This window comes from Emydura macquarii, unplaced genomic scaffold, assembly GCF_026122565.2.
Source record: "Emydura macquarii macquarii isolate MOO-44397 ecotype Brisbane River unplaced genomic scaffold, CSIRO-AGI_Emac_v2 contig_2205, whole genome shotgun sequence".
NCBI classification, from domain to species: domain Eukaryota; kingdom Metazoa; phylum Chordata; order Testudines; family Chelidae; genus Emydura; species Emydura macquarii.
The window spans coordinates 28,489,412-28,517,360 of record NW_027132342.1 but is presented as its reverse complement, the minus strand read 5'-3'; the positions used below and the strand labels follow the sequence as shown (position 1 = coordinate 28,517,360).

At 39.2% G+C, this 27,949-nt stretch overlaps 1 protein-coding gene and 1 long non-coding RNA gene across 2 annotated transcripts in view; one reads left to right on the top strand and one right to left on the bottom strand.

Moving 5' to 3' along the window:
• Positions 1-27,949, top strand: part of LOC137160531 (uncharacterized) — a 97,602-nt gene that overhangs the window by 68,133 nt on the left and 1,520 nt on the right. The window lies entirely within an intron of this gene.
• EPYC (epiphycan) lies at positions 238-27,599 on the bottom strand. Its single transcript, XM_067559095.1, has 6 exons — positions 27,432-27,599; positions 12,663-12,816; positions 6,484-6,642; positions 4,480-4,682; positions 3,006-3,101; positions 238-408 (listed from the first exon to the last, which is right to left on the bottom strand). Exons 1-6 carry the CDS (start codon positions 27,597-27,599, stop codon positions 238-240), a joined length of 951 nt encoding a protein of 316 aa, XP_067415196.1.

Sequence of the window (27,949 nt, the reverse complement as noted above, 5' to 3'; positions counted from 1 at the left end):
TGAACAGTATTGGTATCTATAGCACTGTACATTCTATATTTCAGTACATAATGGATCTATCTTTTAGCATTTCACATTATTGTTTGTGTCTTTTTTTATGAATTACATTACTGATTCAAAAGCCTTTCAAATTAATGAGCTTTGAAAATAATATGTATAGTGCTTTATGTAGCAATGAGTTTCTCTTTTGTCATAGAGAAAATCATGTCAAACGACAGTGCTGGCCACTGTCCAAGCTCAGATGAGACTACCGATTGGCAAACGGGGTAGACACATGTAAGCATAAGGAGTTTTGCTCAAATTGATGGGATTGCCATCCAGTCTGATGTCTTCCAGAGCTCTACGGGCATAAGCAACATCTTTCATTTTGCAGAAAGTGTCTTCATGCATCTGCTGAATGTTGTTGTTCTAAAAAGAAAAACAAAAATATCCATAAAGACAAAAATACATGTTTGACGACAGTTGTCTTTAAAAACCAATTTATGGATGCATTTTCTGTGTTGTAACAGAAGCACAAAGGATCAGGACAAGAACAAATATAAGTAATATAAGATCAAAGGACAAGTTGTTTCCCTGACCCAGTTCCTTTGCACTGCTCACAGAGATTCTGGCTGCCAGAAATACAATTCTCCCAGCTAGGGGGAGCTCCCAACTGGTATAAAACTGTAGTCCCAAGCTACACCTCACATTTTGTGGAATAGGCGAAGAAGGCAGGGTGGTGCAAGATGGGAAGGTGAGAGACCAGAGCAATTCTCAGCTGAAGGATCGTGCCCAGCAGAGGTCAGCCCAAAGAATCATGGAACCATAACCATCTCCTTGACAGCCTCAGACCCCTCAATTTGTCAAGGCACAGATCTGGAATGCAATGTGTGTCAACGAACTTACGCACACAGAATTCATGCAGGAAGCTTAAAATGCTGTGGGATTCATTCATTTAGTGTATAAATAACTTCCTGTAACCCCAGCTTTGTGATTATTTTTCTGATATAAATAATTTTCACAAATAAAAATGATAGAACAGCAAATTCAGGTGGGACATAGCTCATTTTAGAAGTAAAATGACACATCTCAAAATGAGAAGCATCTGCCAGCTATGGAGAGCCTCTCCCACACTGTTGTGCCAGCCAGATATCGGTGCAGGAGAGAATCCAGCTTCTTGCCTGTCTGTATCATTGTTCAATATGTAGTAGTGTATGTAGCACCAGCATAGCAATGTGAAACCAAAAGAATGGATTACTATTTTTAGAATACATGTATTCTATACAGTTCTTTATTTCTTGAAAGGTAGGAATCAAATTATGAATGTGTTCACCCCACATCAGCCCAGAAGGGGTTAATGAGGCTAAGGAGAGGCTAATCAATCTGATTGACTGCACCTGGGGAAGAGCTAAGGCTTGAAGGATTGATTGAAGATGGAGCTCAGCTGAAGAGGATCAAGAGGGTGGTATAAAGCTAGTAAGTTGCCACCAGAAAAGGGCTGTGGGGAGAGGTGTCTAAGGCTATGGAGTTTAGTAGTCTGCAGTTACTTCTTAGGAGGAGGGAGTTCAGGGCAGTGGCATCTGTATTCCCCCTCTATGGTCCACCCAGGGCACCCACTCTCAGAGTTCAGGCTCCCCAGCTGTCACCTCTCTTGGTTGGAGACATGTTTCCTTCTCCCTCCTTACCAGGGTTTTTTCCAGGCTGCACCATTACTTACCTACTCTGTGAATTCCTCAGCTAATCAGACTGCCTATACAGGCCTGCTTTACACTATAAGCAGCATAATGGCCCATAGGTGTAAATTACCACACAATCTTTCTAAGCAAGCACATTTATTCTGAAGGTGAAACCATTAAAAGAGAACATATTAAAACAATAAAAAAACCAGAGATCACACCTACTCCATCATGTATATCCAGAGAAGGGGGGGCCAGAAGTTGTAGGAAGGAGTCCACTGAAAGACCAACAGTTGCCAGGGATAGGGTCCCTGGACTGGAACCTGGAGTAGTGGGTGGGCCCAATTTTCCTTAACAGCCACTGGGGAAGTGGCACAGATCAGGTAGTGGAGCGCAGACTGCCTAGCATGGTTGTCCAGTAGGACTTTAGTACCCTGGAAAGGGAGGAATATAGTGACCTGGCTGGAGAGCCAAGCATGAAGACTGAGCACCCTGACTGACAGAGAGTGATGGTAGGGAATGTGGCAAGCAGCAGGAGGTTGTGTTGGACCTGGAAAGAGCTAATTCCCAGAGCAACCAGGAAGAGGTGTCACCCCATGGTGAGTAGAGCAACCCAAGCCAGAATGATGAAATGATTTTGCCAAACCACATAGTAAACAAAAGTACTCTTTAATGAAGAAGGATGGCATTGATAAGGGCGAGAAGGAGAGCACTGAAGAAATAGAAAGGGAAAGAAAGCATGAAGGAAAAAAAGAAGAAGGAATGGATAAGAGGATAGAAAAGGTGAAGAGGGAAAGCAGAAGATGTGCTTAAGCACATCAATACAGACAAATTGGAGAGTTTCCAGAGAAGAGTGACAGCACTAGTAAAGTATCTGGAGAGAATGAATTATAACACAATGATAACAGAACTCTGTATGATGTAATATAACTTTCTGTGGGTATCTAAAAGCATCCACGTTGGCTTGAATGCTTTTTTAGATACCCACATTGAATAAGCTAGAAAGGATTTCTGAATTATGGGTCAGCTCCTTCATTGGTGTAAATCAAAATGGCTCCGTTTCCTACTCTAAATTATATCAATCTGGCCCTTTAAATTTGAAAACATTTACATCGCACAGGTAAGTTTTAATGATTCATATCGAGATGAACTATAGTTTGGATTATTCACATTTCATATTTGTCAGCTGACTCTGAAATGAGTATAGAAAGTAAATGTCATGATGCATTTGGCTAATGAGTTTACCTGAAGTTAAAAACCCCCACACTTAAACAGTAATATTAGTTTGCCCTCCCAGTTATATCTGTTGTTCTGTATTGCTATAAAAAATCAATTGGTTTTGTAATCTACCTGAAGATGAAGAGCTTGGAGGCTTTCAGGGAGTGGGAGTGGGATGTGATCCAGGTTATTGTCAGTGATGTAAAGATGATGCAGGTCGATCATATCCTGGAAGAAGAGGAAGGGGAGTATTTTCTAAAAAACTAGAATTTTGTAAAATCTCCTAGGAAGTCATAGTAAGTTTTACATCCATCTTTGCAAAAAGATGCTTAATGCACCAATTCCTTTAAAATCAACATGATTCTAGGTTTTAAAAAAAATACAATGAAATACCGATAGCAACTTCCTTTTGCATTGGCCAAGATCAGTTACTATTAGAGATCAGATGTCTTGGTAAAGCAACTGAGAATGGGAAATAAATATTTAAGTGGAGTCTTCAGCTCAGTGTTTTAAAGTGCAAATGCTGCCTCTCCCAGCTTCTACAGAAACTCCTTTGGGTCTGTTTTTTTTTAAGAAGAGTCATCAGATTATTGCCTGGCAAAAATCACTTTTGTTCAAGCAGAATGTTTCTAAGTAAAGTTCTTGAGCCAAAACAAAAAGACTCCTGCATATCAACAGTGGCAAGGGAGTGAAATCTGGTGGAGAAGCACTATCTTCTGCTTACTCAAAGTATCAGGACTCCTGAGCTCTCATCCCTCATTAGCATCTTGGGGAAGCCAATAAATCTCTGTCTCAATTTACCCATCTGTAAAACAGGCATAAAACTACCTACCTACCTGTTGTGAATTCATTAACATTTGCCAACCTCTTTGAGATTCTAGGATGATAGGTATGGAATACTGGGGCAGATTCTTTCCCAGGTCTGAGACTCACTGAATGCATGAGTGAGAGATCATGAGGGAGCCTTGATCCTAGAGGCTGGGTTGTGAGTTCCCCAGCATATCCCCTGAGCTAGGCTGAGCAGGAGCAGTTGATGTAGGAGCTGATTCTGCAAGCTTTGTTATGCTGGCTGAGAGCCACTTTCCCCTGAAGGAATTCATAGCTGATCAGGTCTGGCTAGAATCTAGCTCCTTGGGGACAACAGAGTGGTGTATAAGAATCAGATCAGACATGAGAATCTGTCCCACTATTTTTATTATTTAGATCTATTAAAATAGAGGTCTGGGTTGTGATTTAATGATGTGACTGGAGTAAAGGCCAGCACATGATAGATTTGCCCTAGGAAGAGCCCAGGAGGGACGGTGTCAAACTGCAGCTTCCAGAGTATCTGCTACTCCAGTGAGGGCATTTAGAGAATAGTGTATATTCTCTAAAGTGCCAGTGTAGCTACACTGCTGAGCCTATTGGAGAGGAATAGCCAAAGCTCTTCCCACCAAGACAGGTGGACATAGCACCGCTATGGAGCCTGCTTTGCCTCCTGTGCTGTTACCTGTGATATGGTGCAGGTGTGTAAAGAGCATCTTTGTGCCCCTTATGCTGCTGCTCTGGTCAGGCCACAATTTTCCCCAGAGAGGGGGAGAGATTTTTCTGTCAATCCCAAACTTACTTTAAAAGCTTCTTCCTTTATTCCTTTGCGGCCAAGCCTGTTGTTACTAACATCAATGAATGTCAGGGTAGGCGGTAATTCGGGGAGCTGCCTTATCTTGTTATCACGGAGCACTAGCTCCTGAAGCTGGGGCAGCTCCCTGAAGGCATCTTCATCAATCTCAGATATAAAATTTGATGTCAGATCAATCCTCTTTAAATTGTCTGGCAGAGAAAATTAATAAAATATTTAGTGCACTCCAGAACTTATTTCTGACTGTCTTAAAACCTAAAAAGCAAAAAAAAAAAAAAAAAAAAAAAGAGAAGCAAATATATTTTAAATTACAAATGAACAGCCACTTAAGGTATTTAATGACACACATGCACCTGTATGGTAAAGCACTGATTACTTCTCCCAGAGGTCTTTAAAGCAGTAATTCCAATTTCAGGCTTGAAAAACCTTTCCTTTTCTGAAAGGGACCATCTTCCATTATTAATGAGCACAAATAGTAGCTTCAAGAGGAATTCCAGTAAGCCCATTTAGTGGGGGTGTTCCATTAAGAGCAAAATTACACAATGGGAACAAGTTTTATCTTGATAGATTGTGAGGAGAGCTGTTAAAAAAAAAAAAAAAAAAGTGAGTCTTTCATGAAATTGCATAAAAAGACTCTCTCCTTTTTTTCAAAATGTTTCTTAATTGAAAAATTTCAGAATGAAATGTTGTCATAGTCTCTAAACTTTCTGCTTTTTTAAAATAAGTGTTTTCTGGACAAATTAGCACCCTTATTTTCCATACTGGAAAAATGAAAGGGAGGAGGGTAAAAAGTGAGCATGTCTATCCAAACACTTTCATTACTCACTGTCTTTTTTACTAGCTTTTTCCAGTAGAAAAGAGTAAAAAGTGAGAGTGAGTTTTGATTTTTATTGTTTCTACCAAGGTGGAACAATTTTTCATCAAAAACAAAACAAACATAAGAAAGAGGAGAGTTTTTTCTTTTGGTCTAAAAAGTATTTTCCATTAAAAGGGGGTGGAAATTTTCACAAAAAAATTTCAGTACAATGTTTGTGAGCCTGATAGTGTCTCTGGATATTGTAAATGTGTTTGAGATGAATAATTTCACTCAATCACTTCCAGTAAGAATAAATTTGTTTATTTTAGAACTCTTACTTAGTCAAATAGAACATTTTCAAATTAATAAATGTAATGATAATATAAGTCAGTGAGTTCTATAACATGATTAATTTTAAGTGTATTACTGTAGTGGTTCAGTACTGGTGTTAGACTTTGTAAACAAAATCAGGACAAGATTTTCAAAATTCAAAAGTTGGGTTCCTGAAAAGTGGCTTGATTTTAAAAGTGGTCAGTACCCAGTGACTTCCACTGAAATCAATTGTGGGGGCTCTGCATTTTTTTTTTTAAAAAAGGCCCCTTTAAGGCATGTTGCTTACATAAAAACAGAGGGACTAAAAATCCCTAGTTGCCTTTGGCAGTTTAGGCTTCAAGGAGCCAACCTTTAGCACGTTTCTTTTTAAATCTTAGCCTCAATATATCCTTTTCTGTAAGATTTTCCTGTTCATACCAGAGCAAATCAATAAGTATCTTTAAATGTAGAAATTTCTTAAAGCGCTTACATAGATTCCCTTCTTACTTTTGCTAATTAGTGGTTATACTACCTAAATGGTAATTGCTTTCCTTAAAGAAGAGAACTAATTCCACTGTACTTCAAAGGAGAATTTAAAGTTAATTAGAAATGCTAGCAAGTGCATAGCTAAATATAGTCAAATATTTGTACTGTACTAATTGCACTAATTCTAGGATTAAATTTTAGTGAATCTATAGTCAAGCTACTGAAGGTTTAGGCTCAATGCAGCAAAGTACTTCACCAGGTGCTTAACTTTCAGCATGTGTCCCATTAACATTGACAGATTTGATGTAAGATTATATGACAGTTTACCACTTAAAATGGCATGAACCAAAAAAGAAAAAAGAAAGGGAAACCAATTGCATCAGTTTGGTCATCCATACTTTGATTAGCAAAGTCATTTTTGTTGATCTTTTTGATTCTGTTATAACGAGAGTAGAAATGGGTGGTTTTCTTGGGCAGTGGAGGAACAGCATCGAGTTCGTGATCATCGCAGTAGACTGTGGTTCCCAGGCATGTACACAGAAGGCAAGTTGGAAGGCCTATGAAAAATTAAAGAAAAACAATTTTGTGAAGAAAAATGTACGAGAGTATTAAGATTGCCCCAGTTTCATAAAAACTGTATTATTTAAGAGGTATTATCATTAAGAAAATAGCACACTGTGCAATAATTGTACTATGTTCCAGATATTCCTTCCAAACTTAAAAAGTTTTTAATGTTGTATACTTTAGCCTGTTTGACTTATTGATGACTGAGATAGAAATTAAAGTAATTGTAGCTGTAAATATACGTGTTTATCATACTAGAAGAGGAGCCAAATAATCCTACAGTAGCTGACTTTTTTCTGTGCTTCTAAAGAAGTATATTTTTACACGTTCACAAAGGGTGAGATTCCTCCATGGTATAGAGGGCAGGTGGAAGAGTTTCTACAGCTCTTAAGCCTCACATAAGGGATGTGCAGGAGGGTGCCTGAGCACATCTACAAACACAACAAAGGATGTTCACAAATGTCTCATGGGTGAATGGGTCAGCTGAGAAGGTGGTTAAAGGGGCAGGCCAGGACCAAGCCATGGAAACTGCTTCAACATCCTGGGCGACCAGCAGACATGGGGAGTGGCTGCTCCTTCAGCCCATAAACTGGGAGAGCAGTTACAAGAGTGGAGGGATCCATCTCCATCTCTTTGCAGAGCGCCCACAATTTACAAGATGTAGTAATGGGCAGTAAAATCAAGTATGTTTGAGGGGGGGTGGTTTGGCCCTTTATTTGCTGAGATTGTTAATGCCTCTAGAAGGGAGAACAAAAGATGCTAGCTTTTCTTAGACAAACTGGTCAATTGCTGCCAGCTCTGTAAACTTCCTGGTTTGGGAAAAGCAGTTCTGGTGCCAGCTGGAGTCCCCTGATTTCCCTGACTTTGTTCAGCCTGGCTTTCTGCTAGAAATGGCAATGGGATTACACTGTATTCATTGCTAGGAGTGACTTCCTCTCAGGAAAGACATTTAGAGCCGAAGGAATCAATATGGATATTTATCAGCAGCCTTCAGTGCCACTGACTGTTAAACCTTGCTGGGATGGATGGGATCTCCTTCCTCTATATCTCTGAAGTGGTTATGGGGCGAGGAGGGGGGGAATCAATTGCTCATGTCCTTTGAGAGCTCTTATGGAGAGTTCTGTTCTGTCACCCCTTCCTATTCAGCATGTTTGGAAGGCTACTTGGGGTGCTTGTGAGAGTGGACTTTCTATTACCATCACTATGAGGATGCTGCCCAGCTCTACTTTCTTTTTTTTTTTTTTTTTTTGGACCCAACTGGTGCGGTCTCTCTGCTTTCCAAGTGTCTAGCTGTACGAAGGGTCTGGATGAGGTTAGTTTAATAAAAGTCAATCCAGATAAAATGTAGCTGATGATTACAATGAAGCAGAAGCATGTAGATGTTCTGCTAAAGATGGTGTCTACCAGTGTGTGTCAGTGAGGCTCTTTGTATATGGATGGTTCTAGATCCCTTACCACTTCTGGATTTCCAGCTCGTAGTAGAGGCCAAAATGCCTTCTCCCCCCCACAACTATTTTTAATTAGAAGATGGTGGGCACTAATCCTCTCTGAGGACCTTGTCACAGTTATGTATGTCTGACCTCCAGATTAAATTATGGCAGTGTTTGATATTAGACTAATATCTAAGATCACTTGAAGTCTACTGTTAGCACAGAATAAGGCTGTTTGTTTAATGTTCTAGCTATAGGGTGTAGATCATGTCCTCTCCAAAGATCTCACTGGCTCTTCATTTGCTTTGAGGAGCAATTCAATGTATTGACATTGATCTAGAAGGCTCTGCACGGTTTGGAATCTCGCTCCCTCTCTTCATGATAGTTGAAATCATTTGGAGCCATTTGCCTCAATTCCTAGATTATGCTTTGCTATTCTGAAGACACTTCACTCTGTTGTACTGCCGCCGTCCCTGCCATGGGTATAACTCTATTGATCACAATGAAGTGGAAAATCATGCCCAGGGCTTTCTTGTCAGTCTGTTTACCTTCTAATCATGGTGCAAGAGTTGTTTAAGGCTAGACTGTGGTAGCTAGCCACAAGTGTTCAATAGGGGGCAGTACAGACCTGTGCAGGCCCAATACTGGGAAGATACTGATACTGAGCTCCCCTGAGGTGATGGAGTGAATGGAGAATGCTCCCATTGGTATTCCAGGCCCTTTCTGTGGCCTGGTGTGGTACTGTGATCCTCCCTCCCACACCACCTTCTGTTCCCTTTCCAGTGTCCTGTTCCCCTAGAAGGGCAAGGGTGTGGGGACTGCTATTGAGCAGCATTGCAAGAGGTTAAAGCTGCTTGCCCACTCCTGCATAATTATGTTAGGCCCACTCACGGTCTTGGCCTTAGGCTTTGGCAGAGGAGAGTTAAAGTACAGAATCTAATAAGGTGCAGTAGTTTAGGATGGAGAGGACTATCCATATTGACATTTGTCAGCATGCTAAGTTTTGTCATTATCTTTACTATACATGCTCCTAGAGACTGTAGGATGCAAACATTTGTATAGAACTAACAGTATATGTAGAAACTGAACCTTGAATCCTTACACATTCGAGACACCCCATATTCCTATGGCATCTCCAGAAGAGCAGAAGTTTAAAATGGCAGTGGAATGAATCAAGTTCCTTTGTCAGATTTCTTTAAAGGGTCTCAATGGATACAATCCACATTGTGTGCAAATTCCTTCTTGATATAATTTTGATTACAAAGATTTGATATGTGAACTGGAATTAATCATCTCACTTATTTGTATAGGCTGATGCTGGACAATCCTCCTGATGTCTTTAAATGGCTAATCCTTTTCTTTGATAAATCTTATTTAACAGTGGAACAAGACATGATATGGTCAGTCAAAACTTAATGCTTCAGAGTTCAATATAACGAAGTCCATTGAACATGAATTTAATACACAATAATATGAAACATCTAAGTTACTGATAGATTCATTTGGTGATTAAAAAGTGAGATAAGAACAGCAGTCACAACAACTGTAATCCACTTTCAGAGGAGTTTCATATGAGAAATAGAATTAATTTGACATTTTCTTCTTATTAGGGTTATGAGATTGAAGTCACATTGTACTCCTCAGATGCCATGCTACCCTAAGGATTCAAATGTGGTGGCTTTGAAACTTATTACAGTTACTTAAGTTTAGTTCCGTAAACAGTATTTTTGGATGATTATTAAGGAAATGAATTTTTAGAGGGTTATGGAAACAGGATATCAATTTCCTTTGCATTGTTTTTAATGAACATTTCTGATCCGGAACCTTGACATCAGGAAAGATTTTTCATCCCTGGAGCTAAAACTGCTTGAAAGATGTGCATTTGCAAAGAAAACATTTAGATGCCCCAGGAGGAGCATGAAAATGGAAACTCAAGCCACTTCACATTATTCACAGAAGGTTTCTACTGAAAGGTGTGGGATATGGAAGACTAGAGTGGGTCTTCTTTCTGATATTTCCTCCACTGAGTCACACTGTGGAAATCATGTGCTTGTCCAGATGCCCTTCAGACCATTTTGAGTAGTGAATATTAGTGGACATGTGTGTAACGCTGAAACTTAACATTTCACTGACTGAGGCTTTAAATACTCCTGCCCCACCATATCTTTATCCAGTACAAAATGCACAGTTGAGAGTTTTTTGTTTGTAAAATTTAATTGGTAAGTTGTGCTAGGCAGTTCAGTTAGCAGTGTAGTTAGTGAAAGATAGTGGAACTTACAATTTAAAAGCTCTTGGTGGATTGGCTCTTGGTGGCTTTGGGAGTTGCCTGTTGGCTTGACTTCTATGGCCAACTAGGATAAGGTTATTTTCTGCAAAAAGGTCAATCACCGAAGACCATGATCATTGTTAGCAGTGCCTAGCTGAGGAACAGCCCTCCAAGGACATGCTAGGTCTGCTGCCTGTTCTCTTCAGGCAAACAGAGAGAGGAACCACAGGGTAAAGTGCTCCCTTATTCTGGAACCTCTGTCTGCAGGGCTCGGGGATCCAAGAGAAACATTTCTGAGAGGCAAACTCTTTTTGCTTGCCTGCCTTCCCTGCCACAGGGTGATTTGACCTGGTTGGAAGGGGCATGGCTGACACAGGAAGGTGTAAGTTACACCTCCTTGAACCAGTTGTAATGAATCTGGGCCTACGTGAATTTAGAGTAAAACTGTTTTGGGGGGCAAAATTGACAACTTTTCTGGCAAAAAAAATATTATTTTTTGTCAAAACCATTTTCTTGGGAATGTATCAATTTCAACTAAAATGGTTTCTCAGCTCCAGGATCTAGATGTAACCACAGACTTTAGAATGGCCAATAGTGCAATGATTAGGGCACTCACATGGGTAGTTGAAGACCCAAACTTTAGTCCCTATTTTGAATGACATTGCAGGGGAGTGCCCTACTCACTGGGATATACAGTCAGTCTCTATTTCTCTGCTCCAATGATTATTTATACATAGTGGTAGAGCTCTAACAGGAGAAACTGAGAAAGACTGCCTCTATAATCTCCAACCAACCTGGCCTGTAGGAGACCCAGGTTAAAGTCCCTGTTCTGCCTCATTCAGAGCATCAACCTGAACCTAGATCTTCCACATCACAGATGAATGCCCTTATCAGTGTGGTGTTGGCTATTCTGGGGTGGGACTCGCTCTTTTTTGTGAAAAATATCAAAAGGCATTGTTTTCATTCCTCACTGGAGTGAAAATAAATATTAAAACATTTTCACTTTTCATGAAACGGAGTTGTTTCCCAGCCAGCCTTAGTTTAGAGTCTTAGATGGCCACCCTTAGACAGGACTTTGCAGCTAAAACAGGGACAGAGTTTCTCCTCTTCTCCCTCTTGTCTTGGGGACTGCTACTCCTCCTCCTTGGCTGGTGTGGACTTAGGAGGCAAGAGAGTCTGAAGTGGATTCAGCAAGAGCAGTTGGAATTCCTGGGTCTCACGGCCTTCCTGCTAGTTGGTGGATCCTCAGCAACACTCCACATAAGAACAGGTGTTCCAACCTGGAGTTCCCTATCCACATTTTCAAAAGAAAAGTCTGTCTTTCTGTTAGGTCCCACTGAACTCCTGTGAAGGATGACAGATTCATAATGCATAGCATAGGGAAGTTTAGCATAACACCTCTTTTGAAACATTTTTAAATTTTCTAAAATGGAGGAAATTGCACTGGATATTTCAGAATTGTCCCCATTTTTGTTTTGACATCAGTACAGATTCTTTATCTTGGTCGAGTTTAACTGGTGTCATTTACAAAAATTGGTCTAGAAGTGATTCCATTCCACCCACTGAAATACACATTTGGAAATATGAACTCCTTTCTTTTTTTTGTCCCTGTAGGCACTCATATAATGTTCATGGATAGAAACCAAAACAGAACCTGCAGGGTCTTCCCCTTGTTGCATCTCTGTCGCCACATAACACTGACACTTGTCATGACAACCACCAACATTGGTGAACTCCCACTCCAACTTCTGTGGCTTCAGCTTAGATCAATTACTGATATTTGGTGTAGTGGTTTGGCAGGGTGGTTTGGCAGAGTTGCATTTTATTATAGACTTTTAAAGGAATTTCCCTTGTGACTTGTCAAAGATTTCTGTCTGACTAGAGATGGTCAAAGACACAGGAAATGTCTAAAATGTTTCCATTTTGTAAGTTAAACATGAATCTTTTTTGTCTTTTGCCAGTTGCCACAATGTTTAAATCAATATTTTTAATTGAAATACTTACTGAAATTGTTAGAAATCATAGAACAAACATGTTCAATAATATTGAAGTTGATTTTGATAATTTGAATTAATGTCACAGAATTTCACAAATTGCCAAATGTTTGACTTTTTTCACAAAATGTTTTGTTTCTGAACAGGCCACTTCTCATCAATTTTTTTTTTGTGAGAAAAATTTGACTAGGTTTATAGATAATTACTGAATATTCAGTAGTTTAGATGCTTAATAAAAAGTACAAACTCACCACCAGACACAACGTATTCAGTGCATCATGGAAATCTACCCCGTGCAATGGCATCGGTTTTTTTTTACTAACCATCATGTGTTTGGGGCCCAAGAACCCCTGACCCATGTGGTGAAGAACCATCAATTAGTTTTGGTGTTGATGCTTCTTCCTCAGCCTCTTCTGGCAGTGGTGGTGGGGAATAAATCTCTTGAGTTACAGAAGGTAACACGGTGCCAATCTCTATCTGGGGAGAAACATAGTTATATTAAGGAGGTATATCACATGTTGTTGTTTGCTTTCATTGGCTGGTGGTGTTCTAACAATACTTCATTGATCAGATTCTACCACTAGAGGACACACATGCTCTGAAGCTCAATGGTACATCCACATTTTATACTGCAGCTGCCAGATGACTTTGACTTGGTCCAACTGTAGAGCTTATAAAACATATTTATTCACTTTTCACCTCAGATTTTCTTTTGTTATGGAAAATATTATACACAAATTCTGTATTAATGAGAATTTATTATTCAAGTTCTCACACTTCTTCAAAGAGAGAACTAGCTAACCAATTTTGTGATACATACAGTGATGTTTGGTCTGACAAATGAAAAGTTACTAAGAGGTTCCAAAGAAAAATGCAATCATCTGAATTTAGAATGGCAAAAGCTGTCAGAATAAATCCACAAATCAACATACCAGCACATGTACATCACCTTTGAACTGTATTATGTTTCTAAAAGCCCGCATCTTAAAAGAGGAGAGGCAGTCAGTGCTTGTCGTAATAAATTAGCGTTGGTGTTTGTCAACCTTTTTCTCACTGTCTGAATGGTTGAAGGCACTGTACAGCTTTATCAACAGTTGCAGAGGGTACAAAAGTGAAGAGTTGAAGATAAAAAGTATCTAAGCATGAAGAGCTACAGAAGAAAATCCTATAAATTTTGGTAAACCCTGCCATAGCACTAGAAAACATTTTCTCCTTCTGAGTCCCACCACCTAATTAGTTGGAAGAACCAATATTTGTTATACTATCTATAAAGCTGCATTCTGTCAATGTTGCTCCAACACTACTTTAGAATAAATATAAATGTGGCCAGTTTCTAGTGTCATGTCTGCTGCTGTCATAGAACAAAGCATTGTTGACAGGTGAGTACAGGAGAAGTCTACCATTACAGACAGGCAGTGGGGTCTGAAGGAATGAATACAGGATTGGAAACTAATTCAACAGAAATTCTTTGGACTCAGCCACCACTGACTCAGTATGTGGCCTTTGACATGTTTCTTCAGCTCTCTGCCTCCATTTCCCCATATGTAAAAGGAAATAGTACCCAAAATGCCCCTCTGAGGGAAGTGAGTGAGCATTACTATTTTATTTTAGAAGGAACAAGTAGCTAATGTCTATAATGCTTTTAACATGTAAGTTGCTATATAACTTCTAAGTATTTATAATATTCAAGCTCAGCTCCCACTGAAGTAAGTAGGAGCTCTGCCTGAGAAAAGACTGCAGGTTTGGGCCATATGTTTGTACACTGAAAATGAGCCCCAAGTACTCAGGCTAGAACTAATTATTTCAGTAAATTGACATATATCCCTACCTATTAAGGTGTACGGAAGCCTCTTTTAGTGTTTGAGCCCAATTGAAATGTATCATCTGGTGCCCCAGTTCTATAAATTGTTACTTTGTGTAGGAGTTTAAGGAACATTTTTGAGGGGAGTAAGGGACATTGAGGAATCTTAATTCCAAAGAATAAAATCCTCCACAATCTGTCACCCCTCTCTCACCATCTCAGTATTATGTTTAAAGAATGTTTTTTAGAATGGAATAGAGCTGCCTGCCTTGCATCAGCTCAGATAACTGAACAAACAACACATGCTGGTGTGCTGGCCGTAATGGACTCCCTAGCTAAACCATTTTGATTTATTTTTTTTTCAAACTACAGAGCTAAACTAAAGAATAGTCCAGATTCATCATTCTGATGTTATGAAAATTAGAAACCAAACCTTGGGCATCTATGTGCTGTGTGTACTTATTTACTGGGTGGCCTGCATCTAGTCCTAGATCTTTCTTCTCCTAGTAAATGGTTTATTTTGCAATTTGGAAGGGTGCTAATAAGATAATTTGCATATTTAACCTGCCTTTATAGGTCTCTCCTGCAAGTGCAGTGTGGTGCAGTTAACACACCCCTGTGCCCATATGTGAGTAGTGCTGGAGGAGGGCATTCATATCACAATCACATTCCACTGGGGGAAGTAGCTTTACAAACTAGTGGGTGCTTTATACAAGTCCCACCAGGTGACGTGAGAGAAGAGCTGGATCCCCACATCTCCCAGGTGATTTAGCACTGTCCTTTCCTTGGCCAACCCAGTCTGTTCTTGGCTCGCGGGCTCCAGCTGAGTGTGGGTTGCTGGGTGGCCTAAGCTGCTGACCATAAATCCTAGCCACCTGCATTTTAATGAGGAGGACATTTATTGCTAGGATTTTTTGAAATCAGGCCTTCCATAAAGGCCAAATAAATTAAGAACAAACAAATGTCACTTGGTCTATATCCTAAACATAAACCAAACTGTGCATATGCACTATTGTAACTCCCATACAAGCACTTAGCTTGATTATACCTTGAGTAACCTTCAGTAAGTGCAGTTTGTTTTGGAAGGATAGATTCCAGGATAGTCCTGGAAGAAAAAACACACTTATTATAATCTCACTAAATATTGTGCTATAGTTTTATATTGTTGCATATAATAAACACCATAAGGCTGAACTGGAAGAGATCCTGGCAACCACCTAAACTACACTCATTGAGCAGAAATAGTTTGTTTTAAACTTAGATGGTAATTACCCAGCACATTGCAATACTGGGACCCATAGAGTTGAAAGGGGAGAAATGTTTTTTCCCAATCTGGGGAAAATCAAGATTTCAAAAAAAATTCCCATCCTGAATTGGGACAAATGTCAATCTTAAATGATCATGAACCAGTAAAATGAAAAGAAAATGAGTTTAGATCAATCTAAACATTTTCATTTGATAATTTTGAAAAATCTGACTGGAAATTTAAGCTAATTCTGGGGGGCGGAGGGGAGTCAAAAGTCCCTTTAAACTGGTCAACTAGAATTTTTCACTTTGAAAATGCATAACAGGATGTTTCAACATTTTTAAAACTCTTCAATTTTTTTAAGTTAAAAAAAAAATGCCAAACTGATCTTTTCCTGCAAACCCATTTCAGTTTTGATGAATCAGCATTTTTCAGTGGAAAAACAGCCAAAACATTCCTGTCCAGCTCTAGTGATGAGTTCCTTTGAAGACTGAACAGTGAGGTAGTTTAGAATCTCACAGGAAGTGTTCAGTACCACACAGAATCAAGCCCTATATCTTTAGCCTGTCCTAATGACCTGTGTATAAGAAGCAGCAATATTTGTTTAGACTGAAATGATTCATAGATGCTTTCCTTTTAATTGTATTGAAATGATAGTATGTGATGCTGGAATTAAGAAGCTCTAGTGTTTCTAAATGTGTAAGAGAAGATAGCAAATGGAGAGAGGAAAAACTAAAAACTTCTAATCAGCATATGAGTGCTTGCTAATTTTGGGGTAATAGTGAGTGAGGATGCACCTTGTTAGCATATCTACCAAAAACACATACTGTTTCAATCTGTGGAGCTGAGTGACACCACTTAAACAGGAATGGATGTGGGGACAAATTAAAAGAAGACCAAGAGAACACAGGAAATAGGGACAGATGTTCCCTGAATGGAGAGCCTAGAGGGAGAGATGCATTCCAAACTTATTGACCCTGTGCTAGTATTGTGCAAAAGTGTTTGCATATGTCTGTCTACAGATGTCAACTTTTATTTGTTTTGTGGACATCTGCAAAGTTTCACTTTTTGTAAGAGCAGATATGGAAAAGTTTAATACATCCAAAAAGTTTCCAAACTCAGTAATGGCTTTGGGCACATTTTTCTTCACGTTAGATATGGAAATCATATGGAAAGAAAATTCTGGGGAAGAAAACCTTTGAGGTTCAGAGGTAGTAGTTACTGACAGATATCCAATAATTTCTTGTAACCTCGATCTATATTTGACAGGTCATAGAGAGAGGTCTAGCAACACTCCTGTCTACCACACCATTATTGTATGTCAAGATCCATATTTTTAGGTACATCACTGGAACACTGATGTTTACAGTATATAGTCTTTCTACTTACATATTTTAGGATACACTCTCTCAGGATTTCAAATCACTTCACTGATATGAAGTCCCACAAAACCCCTCTGAAATAAGTATTATCCCTGGTTTTCCAGATGGGAAACTGAACGAAAGAGAGTGAGTGAAATTCTGGCCTTACAGAAGTCAATGGCAAAACTCCAGTGGATATCAATGGGGCAAGAATTTCACTCTAGGTGACTTATCCAAGGTCAGTCTTTGGCAGAGTCAGGAAGTGAAATCCTGATATTCCAGCTTCCACTCCTATAACCGAAGCAAAAGATCATTTTTCCTATTGTGTTCCTGTGTAAACTTGCAGGTATTTTTATTTTAAATTTAGTGGTTGTAAAAGATACTAGATTTTCAATCCAGAAGGCTTGCAATTGTATTTCTTTCAAACAAAGCAATTATAGCATGGGCAGTGGAAGCGTCCCTTACTTGTCCTGCCAATGGGTTTAAATACTGATCTGGAGACACTTGGAAAAAGTGAGTTGCTGAGACAATCTTCAAGTCCATTCAATTCTTAGCACCTCTGGTGAGGCCATAAGGAAAATGCCAGTTGACATGATTTTTATGTCAACACCTCTTCACTAGAAAATGGACAGAAACCACAGATACGTATTACAAACAAATCACAAAATATGAACACTTGGCCACTACACATCGGCTGGCTTTGAACCAGTGACCAAGAGGTGAAAGTCTGTTTTGTATTATCAAGCTTCTGATTCCTGAAGCCCTCCATCTTTTACATATTTGATGGATCACGCAAAATTTTAATGAGAGAAAGATGTTTCCTAGACTATATACTGTCAAAAATGGCCCTTTGTCTTCCAGATGTTTGTTTTTTTGGCAAGATTTGCCTTATTAGATATTTTGATATTTCAGGCAAAAACATTTCTAGATGATTTAGTAGTTTTTTTTTCTCTGTAGTTCGTTGTACTTTCTTAAAATAAGAAAGTGAAGAATTTTACAAAAACTGCAGAGAATCAAAATGGGTTTTTTTGTATAGGAGATTGTTTTTTCTTTGGTTATGATTTTAAAAAATCACAATATTTAACAATCTCCCGAGACTTGCGTAACACACCACAACAAAAGAAAACTGTATAAAAATATCCCTTCATGCACACACACACACACAAACAGAAAACTTTAAGGTTGCAAACTTATACCCTCAAAGGCAAGGAAACGACAAATTTAAGGTTGTATCTATAACTGTAGCTGTTTCTTTTTGCATACACATTAAGGTAGAATATTTAATCACATGATCATAAACCATTTCTCAAGTAATAATATATCATACAAACTTTTAAGCTCAGATACACACATAGCATCTTGTAATTTTTCCCCTTGTGTATTTATACAGTATGTACTAAATTTTGATAAATGACATTTTAATTTGGGTGCCCAACTTGATACACCTAAAATGGCATTGTTTTTTAACATCTTAAATAACTTAAGACCTGGTTTTCAGAACTGCTGAGCACTAGCAGCTCAGACTGAAATTGTTAGAACTGAATACTGTATAGAACTATTCAATTCAGGTGTGAAATTTACTAATGTTGGGCTTGTTCCAAAGCCCATTAAAATTAATGGGATTCTTTCCATTGAAATCAACTAGCTTTGGATAAGCCCCATGGGCAGTACCAATGTTCTATAGACTTTCTCCTCCACCAGCATCACCGCTTTCTTTAGATGCTATTCATGGAATGAGCCACTTAAAACCAATTTTCATATGCCCATATGCATAGCAGAGCATTTTTTTTTAGGCAGAGTAAAATTGTGGGAGAGTATTTTTGATAACACAAACTACTCAATGTATTGAGCTTTTTGCTCTTTTACTTTATTTTTTGTGATGTTTGTTTATGAACTTTTATGGTGAGGTACAAGAGAGAGCAAATACCCCTGAACAGAAATGAGTGATGAAATACTAACTGAAAGCAAATGAGTTTTGGGGAGGCATTTGAAGGAAAAGAGGGGGGTTGTGCGGTTCAGAAGATAGAAGCTACTATACAAGAAAATACCTAACAATGGAAGATGTTGGCAAGCTGTTCAGGGCAGATATACTGTCATACGTATATAGCTCTGTCCAAACAAAATTAGCTGTATCATGATTCTTCAGAAGTTAACGTCTGTGGAAACTTAGGAAGGTTCCTGGATTCTTCCACTGAATCTCTTATGGGACGCAGAAATGTTCCATCCATTCATCTTTGGTTACAGAATCCCAAGTAGGTATCCTGAATCTCCTCTTTCCAAAGGCAAGAGTCTCTGGGTTGCGTTCTGACCTCAGACAGGCTTGAGTAAATCCCAAATAAACACTGATTCTACTAGTGTGACTGAGGCTTTACTACTGCTCCTGTTGTACTTGTACCAGAATACAGATTTAGCCTATTGATTTAAATGGACAGGCTTTAGGTTGATTTTATTGGCGTCAATGTAAAATTCTGACTCAATCCAGCTTGATTACCAGTTTCATTTGCAGTTTCAGGTACCCTAGGTTCTGGTCCTGATGTTTTGTTTAGAAGTGTATTAGATGGGTGAAACAAGTCAGCTTGCAGCAGCTTTTTTGCTTGGACCAATGCCAGAAACCCAGTGGTAGCAATAGTGCTATATAAAGCTGTACTAGGCTAGTTTTGATAATTAGATATGACCCCTTTGCCCAAGAGGTGTAAAGGAGTGGATGTCAGATAATTCCCAGTCAGAGTGGAATGACTTGTTCATGCAAGTCATAGATTTTTTTTTTTAAAGTCATAATGGACAATTATGATCATCTTGTGCCAGCTCAAGATCCTGCACATGCCATTTTCCACACTTGATGTAGGGGTCATAATGGGGGCAGGGAGTAGGCATGGTAAAGAGCTGATCTGCCACCCATATACTCTAGGGAATTCTGCTTTCACAAGAGTTCTATCAATTAGTTATAGTAATAGATTTGCAGCCATGTAACTCCATTACTACCCTTTAATAGCCATGAGTTTGCACTTTTGGAGAGTGCAAGTGGGCAAAGACAATCATAAATAACTGAAAAAATTTAAAAGCTGCAGTTAAACCTTGGTGCAAAGGGGAACACTTACACCAGTGCTGATTAATGATCAGACCAGGGTTTGGCAGATGTCTTCTCCTTTCTCACGATAGCTGCACCCTGTACTTTTAGTGGCTTAGCCCTCTGGCCAGGTCACATGTTCTAGTCCACCCCTTTTGGGATACACAGAGTCCAATAATGTGGAAGTCTTCTGAAGTCAGCAGGGCTTCCCCCTTGGGTCAGAGCCTTCCCCAGATAGTTTCTCCACTAAGGGACAGACTTCTGTTATAGTCCACTCTTTATAGGTTGATAGGGAGCGTGGGACCACCCTCTCCACCAAACTCCAATCCAGACCCCAGTCGTAGGCAGCTAAGCCCTGCAGTTCCAGGCGCTATGCAGCTGCCTCCCTAGATCACTTTCTACCACTGTCCCCTCTTCCCACAGGGTAAAGTAAATAATAGAACATAAAGATAAAGTTTCTGACCTTCAAAAGTCATCAACCCCTCCTTTGCAGGTTGGTCAGATCAGTATCACCAGGCCTTAGGCAGCAAGAGCACCTATGATGCTACTTTCCAGGAGGTGAGGTCAGTTCAGGTCACCTGCCTCTGAACTAATCTGCTTCCCTTTTTCAGATCCTCCTCCCCCAGCCTATAAAGCCTTTGCAAATGGGCTGGGCCACCAGGGCCTGGAGCATCTCCTTAACCCCTTTTTCTCTAGTGTGGTGTTTGCAGAGCCCTATCACAGTTGGGCTACATAAGAAGCTAATAGAAAGCAGATTTTCAGTGTTAAGATGAAGGACCAATGGTGTCTTGTGAAAGCTTTAATTCCCCCGCTGATTGAGGTTTTCCCAGCTCCATATTAGCTTCATCAAATGGAAAGTCTTAACAATGCATGCAATGCTCATGAAAAGTGTTGGATTGTCAGCCTAAAGTCTTCTGTCTAGCCCAAGAAAGTACAGCATTGGCAGTAGCAGCAGTACAAGCTTCCTCACGCTACCTTGACAATGCACCTTAGGCTTAGAGGCCTAAATCACGTGCTGGAGTGAGTTCACAGCTTCATTTTCACACCCTTTCAGTCTTCATCTTCTCAAATGAGATTGCCAACAAGTGTGCCAGTTGCAGGATGGATTTTTTTAGTCATGTGTGCCTGTACTCTGTGAATTGGACTGCAACCACCAATTTATTTCGTGTGGGCAGCTGAGCAATAACTTTAAACTAATAACATAATTTAAGTTTAAACTGATGAGTGTGATAAAATAGTGGGCAGACAATTACCAGTCTTCTGCGCCATCCTCTGTGTAGGTTCTTATTCCCCAGTGTTGACTATTAAGGCCCTAAAATTAAGACACCCCTTAAAATGCAATACAGGGAAAATTGCTAACAAAGCTTTTTTGTAATGATTTGCAAACATAAGGTTGGACTTTGAGTGAAAGGTCTCTGAAAACCTATGTTTAAAGAAGAGAAAGAAAATGCTGACATTTTGAGGGCATGGCATTTTTTACCACCTGTTTATTTGACACACATGCTAAATTAAACATAAAAATGAAGAATTGTTGAAAGCTCAGATTAGGAGCTTTGTTAGTTGTACTTTAATAACTCACAAATATGGATAGTGAATGAGTTTAGATAAAGTAACAGTGTTGTTCTTTCAGTTCTCCTTTTACATAGAATTGTTGATGTTGTTGCTGACAAGAAAAAGAACATGTTGTACTGGAAGATTTTAGGTAAAATATATAAACCTTTAATGAGAAGAAGCCACCTTTATGGGGAAAACCCAAAAGCAGGATGACACAGAACTAGAATGATATAATGTATAAGTAGCAAAAGTTGAAGCTTGCACATGCATATTATCTAAAACAAATGCTTAATGGTGATTTGGAGAAAGGCTAAGTAATACATAATGAGGAAATGTATAAAAAGACTGAAGTGAACAAGTCCAAACTGGACAACCACCAGACCATCAACTGAAAGAACAGGACTGAATGTCCAGATCTCAGGCAGTGAGTGCCATCACAAAGTACAGCACTTCCTCGTGTCCAGGAATGTGGTAACTTGGCCCTCTACCAATTTCATCTTATGTGTTTATTGTCTAGCATAAACATATGGTAAGACATTATAACAACAAATTTGTATGAAATTGTATTAAGCCTAAATTGTAGGGATGTGTAACTCAGTTTCCCACTTTGCACTCCCAATACCAGCTGCAGGATATTGTTTTGCTTTAACTCTTTTTTTTTTCCCCCCCTGTCCTTTACTCCGCAACCCAATTTTTCCACATCTCACCCTGGCCCTCATCTTTCCTCTTAAAGTTGTTAGTGTTTCCTTAGCTCCTGTCATCTAACATAGCCGCCTTGTATCTCAGCAGCACTGATTACCCCATCTCATTGTGTATCTCAATTGAAAAGATTTCACTCCCATCTCGATACCTCTTAGGTCACATTTACACTACAAGTTATGGATGTGATTCCTAGCTCATGTAGACATATTCATGCTGGCTCCCATCAGGCTAGCACATGTATAACTAGCATTGTAGCTATAGTAGCCTGGGCTGCAGCATCAGTAGTGGTGTGGCTTAGCTGTGCAGAATACTTGCTCACCTGAACCCCCTGGGTATGCACATGACCCAGGCAGGCCATGCCATTGCCCATGCTACCACAGCTATGCTATTATTTATGCTTGCACAAGTCTACAAGAACTGGGAATCACACACCTAGCTCATAGCGTAGATGTAGTTTTAATTTCTTCTTCCTTCTGCTATAAAGAAGCTTTGTCTGCTATAAGGAAGGGGGGTTAGTCATGTTAGTCAGACTGTGCTAGGATTTTCTTTGACTAGCTGTAATATGCATAAATCAGTCTCCAGTTCTCGATATTTTTTTTATATGCTGTCCAAATCAAGTTTTTTTTCATTGCAAAGGCTCAGTGTAAGCCATTTTTGGAGGGAAAAGTCTCTGAACCCCTCACTGACATCAGTGATCATTTTTCTCACACAAATAGTTCCTTTGACAATCTGGCCTTTTGACTGTACCCTTTTTGGGGAAGGAAATATGTCTTTGTATATAGTTTTTGATAGAACCTAGTACAACATTGATTGGGACCCTCTGGTTGCTACCATAATATAAATATTCATTAATAATAGAAACTACTATGAGGAAAAGCTGTGGTACTTCAACTTATATCTGTACCACTGTGATTGCCTGTCAATCTCAGAAGAAAAACCCTATTAAAATTGTTTGAAGACTGCCTTTTAAATCTCCTTCCTTACTAATCTCATTCTTTCAGGACCTCAGCATTTCTTCCTGGTTCTTAAGTTTAGTTTCTTTTTCCTGTTGTCTGTGGTTGGCACTAGTCTATTTACAAACAGCATGTAACATTCTACATGAATTACCTCTTTTCTTTACTTAAGGCTGTCCAACAATACATTTCCTTCAGCTACATAGCCTTAGTAGGACTTACAGGTATCATTGCAATGGTGCTCAGAAGCAACTTTAGGTTTCATAGCCAAAATTTGACATTGCCTATTATACGGCTGCCTGGCTCTGATTCAGGATTGAGTACATTTTTTCTAAGTCATACAAAACCTCAGCTATCTTGCCTTTCTAACATCCATATATGGTATTTCCCACACACCCTGATTACACCAGATGAACACACCGAAGGAGATTGAGTAGGTCTGTTGCTACCTACATACTGTTGGGGGTTCACTGACAGCATCTGGGCAGCCTATTAACTTTACAAACCTTAAAGTTGCCCTAACAAATAAAAACAATAGGCACCCTGAGGCTTCACAGGGGGTAACTTCAACAACCACAGGTTGTGTGACAAAATTCACAGACGAGTCCACGGAGTCTATAAAAATAACGAATTGTGTAAAAATACCACTCTGCATTTATTTTCACTGGAATACAAAGATTCCCTAAGGAAAGAATCTCTAAAACCAAAGACACAGAAATGAACTCCTGGACTTGGATCCCCAGGAAAAAATGTAAAGGAAATATACTTGTAATCAGAGGAAATAAAATGATAGGATCTTTAAAGCCCTTTTTGCCTCTAGCAGGCTGCTTATGTTACCCAACCAGATCTCTTCTCTGAGCTCCCTTAATTGAAAATAACCTTGCCAATGACCTCTTCTACCAATTACAGCTCCCACTTTCCTCACCTACCTCCCAAATGGTTTCCTTCTCACAAACCTTTCTACAGCTACCTCCCTTCAGGCTCATTCGCGCCCTCCCCTCCTCCACCGTCCCCCCCGCTCGTACACCATACCAACAAACTCGAAAGAGGGGGAAATGTTAGTGACTAAGCTTCTCACACATTCAGTTCTGAGCACACACTCATATGATTTCACATTATTGCAAGATCATCTGCTTATGCTCCTTCCAGCTGCTTCACAGTAGTGGACCCCCACCAGTCTAGAAAACACAATCTGCTCTTTATTTGTTCTCATGTTCAAGATAAATGTATAAGGCTTGTCATTTTCCAGTTCTATTAATTCCATGCTGAGATGGCGCTCACCTCACAGACTACATGATCTCCATCTTGAAGTGATGGACTTCCGTAAAAGAAGACTTTCAAGTACTCTCTCTCTCTTTTTAAATAAATAGAATGGACCTAATTCTTCTCACCCACTCTTTACCACTGATAGATGTGGGGGATGAATTCAGAATTTCATATCCTTATTTCTTTTCCCAGTCTGCTGAGATCTAACAGAATGTGGTGCTTACACATTTGAATACCAAGGGATCAGACCTGTTGGGTAAAATTTTGATGAGCACTTAGGCATTCAATGGGATGTTGGTGCACAAGTCAGGCACTTTGAAAAATTTACCCTCCATCTACATGGCAAACAGGAAATTCTAAAACAGTTAATTAAAGTTTGCAGCTAACTTGACTTTAAAGTCCTTAACACAAGGATCTACACTACCTTAAGGGTCTCAGGCTTGATCCAAAGCCCACTGATGTGAATGGAAATGTCAGGTGCCTAAAGAGCAGCCATGCATTAATGGGATAGACTGGGGTTCCACGGCACTTGACACCAATACATATAATCTGTGTTCTTGCAGGAATAATTTCTGTTAAACAGACCCCTTTTGTGTAGCTCAGATCTATAAACACGGTTGGATTCCATTTCTGATAGGAGTCATAGCAATGGTGGAATGAGTAGATACATTTTGTTTGTAGCCATTAAAAATATAAATGATGGCCACATTTTTAAAATGTGGGTGCCTCAGCACCTAAATCCATATTTAGATATCTACTTTAAAGTGGCTTGATTTTCAAAAGTGCTGAGCACCCAGAACTATCATTGATTTCAGGGAACTGTGAGTGCCTTGACTTGTTCAGGATGGGACATGGAAGGAATAATGTGATGGAAATAAGCAAAGGACATTTTTGGCTAGATATCTGGAAAATGTTCTTCCAGGGAGGTCTATTAAACTACAAAATCTTCCAAGTGCTGTGATGGATAATGCATTAACTTGAGGAATATAAAATAAGACTGAATGAGCTGCTCAGTAATAAGAGTCAATCCTGCCTCCAGTGAGAGATTGATTAAAAAAAATTAAAAGGGCTTTTCCATCTCTTCTTTCTTTCCTCTTGAGGGGCTCTCACCCTTTCTTAGTCTCAGTCTTTCTTAGCACTCATTCATTACTTTCATAGAGACGTGGAGGGAAATTGAGCTAGAGAGACACTTCTCTCCCAAAGAGAACAGAGTGAAGGGGATTCATGTCTAGAAGGTGTAATATATTTGTAATGTGTAATATATTTACTAGTTTAATCGGAACATCACAAAGGCAGGATAGCAGGTGAAAAATTGTCTCTTAAATTTGAGAAGCCTTATAACAGTGGTGTAGATTTCATTTTTTTTTTTTCAGATGGAAGCAAGGCATAGGTATTACATATTAATCAACATCAAATAAACTCAGCTGACCTGCAGCTGGGGCTTGCAGTGAGTGAAGGTAAATTTCTCAGGGAAGACACATTTGAAACATGAGTGTGTGGACAGCTGTGTATCTGCAAATGGGAGCTGTGCATAAGGGAGGTGTACAAAGGGAAGTCCTCTCTCTAGGGGAGAGTCAACCATCTTTTCACCATCACTGTGCTGCTTTGGAGCAGGGAAGGAAGCTGGCCATTAGAAACTGTTTGCAAACATCTCTTAGAGCAATCAGTTCATTGTGGACCTTATATTTTGAGAACATTTTAAAACCACTTCAAACACTTTTGTGTACAGACTGGTCCCTGGCTTAGCAGAAATCTCCCTCCCTATTTTAAAAGGAACACTATATTTCTCCTGCACTACATCAATAAGTTCATGAAAGTGTTTACAATTTTAGGGCCAGATTCTCTGCTGGTGCTTAGCATTGATTTCAATGGCCCAAACTAATTTGAATCAACTGACTCTGAGCTGTTTTTGTTTTTATTTTTTTAATAAGTTGTCCTTTGGCTGCTTGGCTGCTGGGAAATGTTTATTATGTAGTTTCCAAATGTTAGTTACAGTTACTGTCCTCAGTCATGAAACCTCTAAGCAATAACAACTGCTATAAACTGTATAATTCTGTTCAGTGATAAACATTGGGGGTCGGGGACTGCTCCTTGCAAAAACTTTGCATGTTCCCATGACCCTGAGAACTGTGCAGGTAGGAACTTTAACTCCTGGCAGTGCTGTCCAAACTTAGCATGTCAAAATGTAGAGACCAGACAAAAAGCGGTCACTGGTTAGGTTAGGGGTTAAATGAGAGGCCAATAACTTGTCCTCCTGAAGAAGTTACAGAAACACAACAAGGTAGTCCTTTTGGCAAATATCATGATAGACAGGGATGGCGGAGTCTTATTTATGCCCCAAGCAACATCTGATATCACAGGAAGAATTCAGATTCAAAATCCCCATTATATAATATTTTATAAAATACCATGTTTTATTATCTAAATCTGGTGTTAGTCACCATTCTTTTATTCTTAATGTTTTCTTAGCACTCAGTCCTGAATCAGGCAAATCCCCCATTCCCTCTTCGAGAGTTTTGCCTAAATCTTTACAGCAGGATTGGACTATAATTAGTTTAATCATTTTCTCTTTTAGTCTTTTCTCCTTTCTTTCAGTCTCTCTTTTCTCTTATTTCCCCTTCCTTCCCTTCTCCTTTCCTTCATCTCTGTTCCAACAGTTACAGAAAGAGCTTGTCAGATGAGATACTTGTATCCCTCATATCCAGTATTCCATAATGCAGCCTCAGGAAACAGCCTCTCTATATCCTACTTTCTGGGGAGCCGTGGATGTTTGTTGCATCCCAACTTTCTTCATTTCTTGGTTTTGTCCCGCTAACATAATGGTACCACCAGGAGAGCCTCCAGCATGTATCGGAGTCAAAGGAGGAGAGCTAAGGGAAACAGAGGCTACTGACTATAATCTCAAGGATTAGCTCTAAAAAATTCAGGGGCACATTTTGGACTACATGTGAAAATGGGGAGAAAGCATATGTTAAATGTGGTATATTAAATTACACAGAAAACTGTTGTTAACTGTATGCAATAGCCACCTCATAAATAGACTTGTCTTAATGATGAATAGTTTTTTTTAAAAAACATAAATATCTACTGAATTTATGCATTGTACTTTTTGGAAAAACAAAATAAATGAAGTTCAGATTACCTCTGCCTGATTGACGGGGAGGTGTTCATTATAGTCATAAAGATTATCCAAGTCTTCCAATGCTATGTCATAGGTTTCAGAGTCATATGTTAAGGTATCTATTGTAGGAGCAGCCACAATGGCCTCAAAGATAAAAAGTCCCAGAAAAATATTTGCAAATGTCTTCATTGTTCAATCCTTTCTAAAGGAAAAAATGGAAACATAATATGCATAAATATATAATTGCAAATAACCTGTAAAATTTCAATCATGCAACTAGTATATGCAATTTTAGCAAGAATTCTGAAGGCTAAGAAGGCTTTTTTAATAATTGCAGGAGCATTCATTGTAATTATTTATTAACTGATGATTATATTAATGTGAATATGCCTTACAATTTTACTGGACCTATGCTGATTTACACCACCTTAGGATCTGGCCCACTGATTTTGATATATTTCAGGAGAGCATTAACATGATTTCTTGACAAAACTAGCCTCTATGAGAATAGCTTTGAAAAGCTGAAAGAGAAATACATT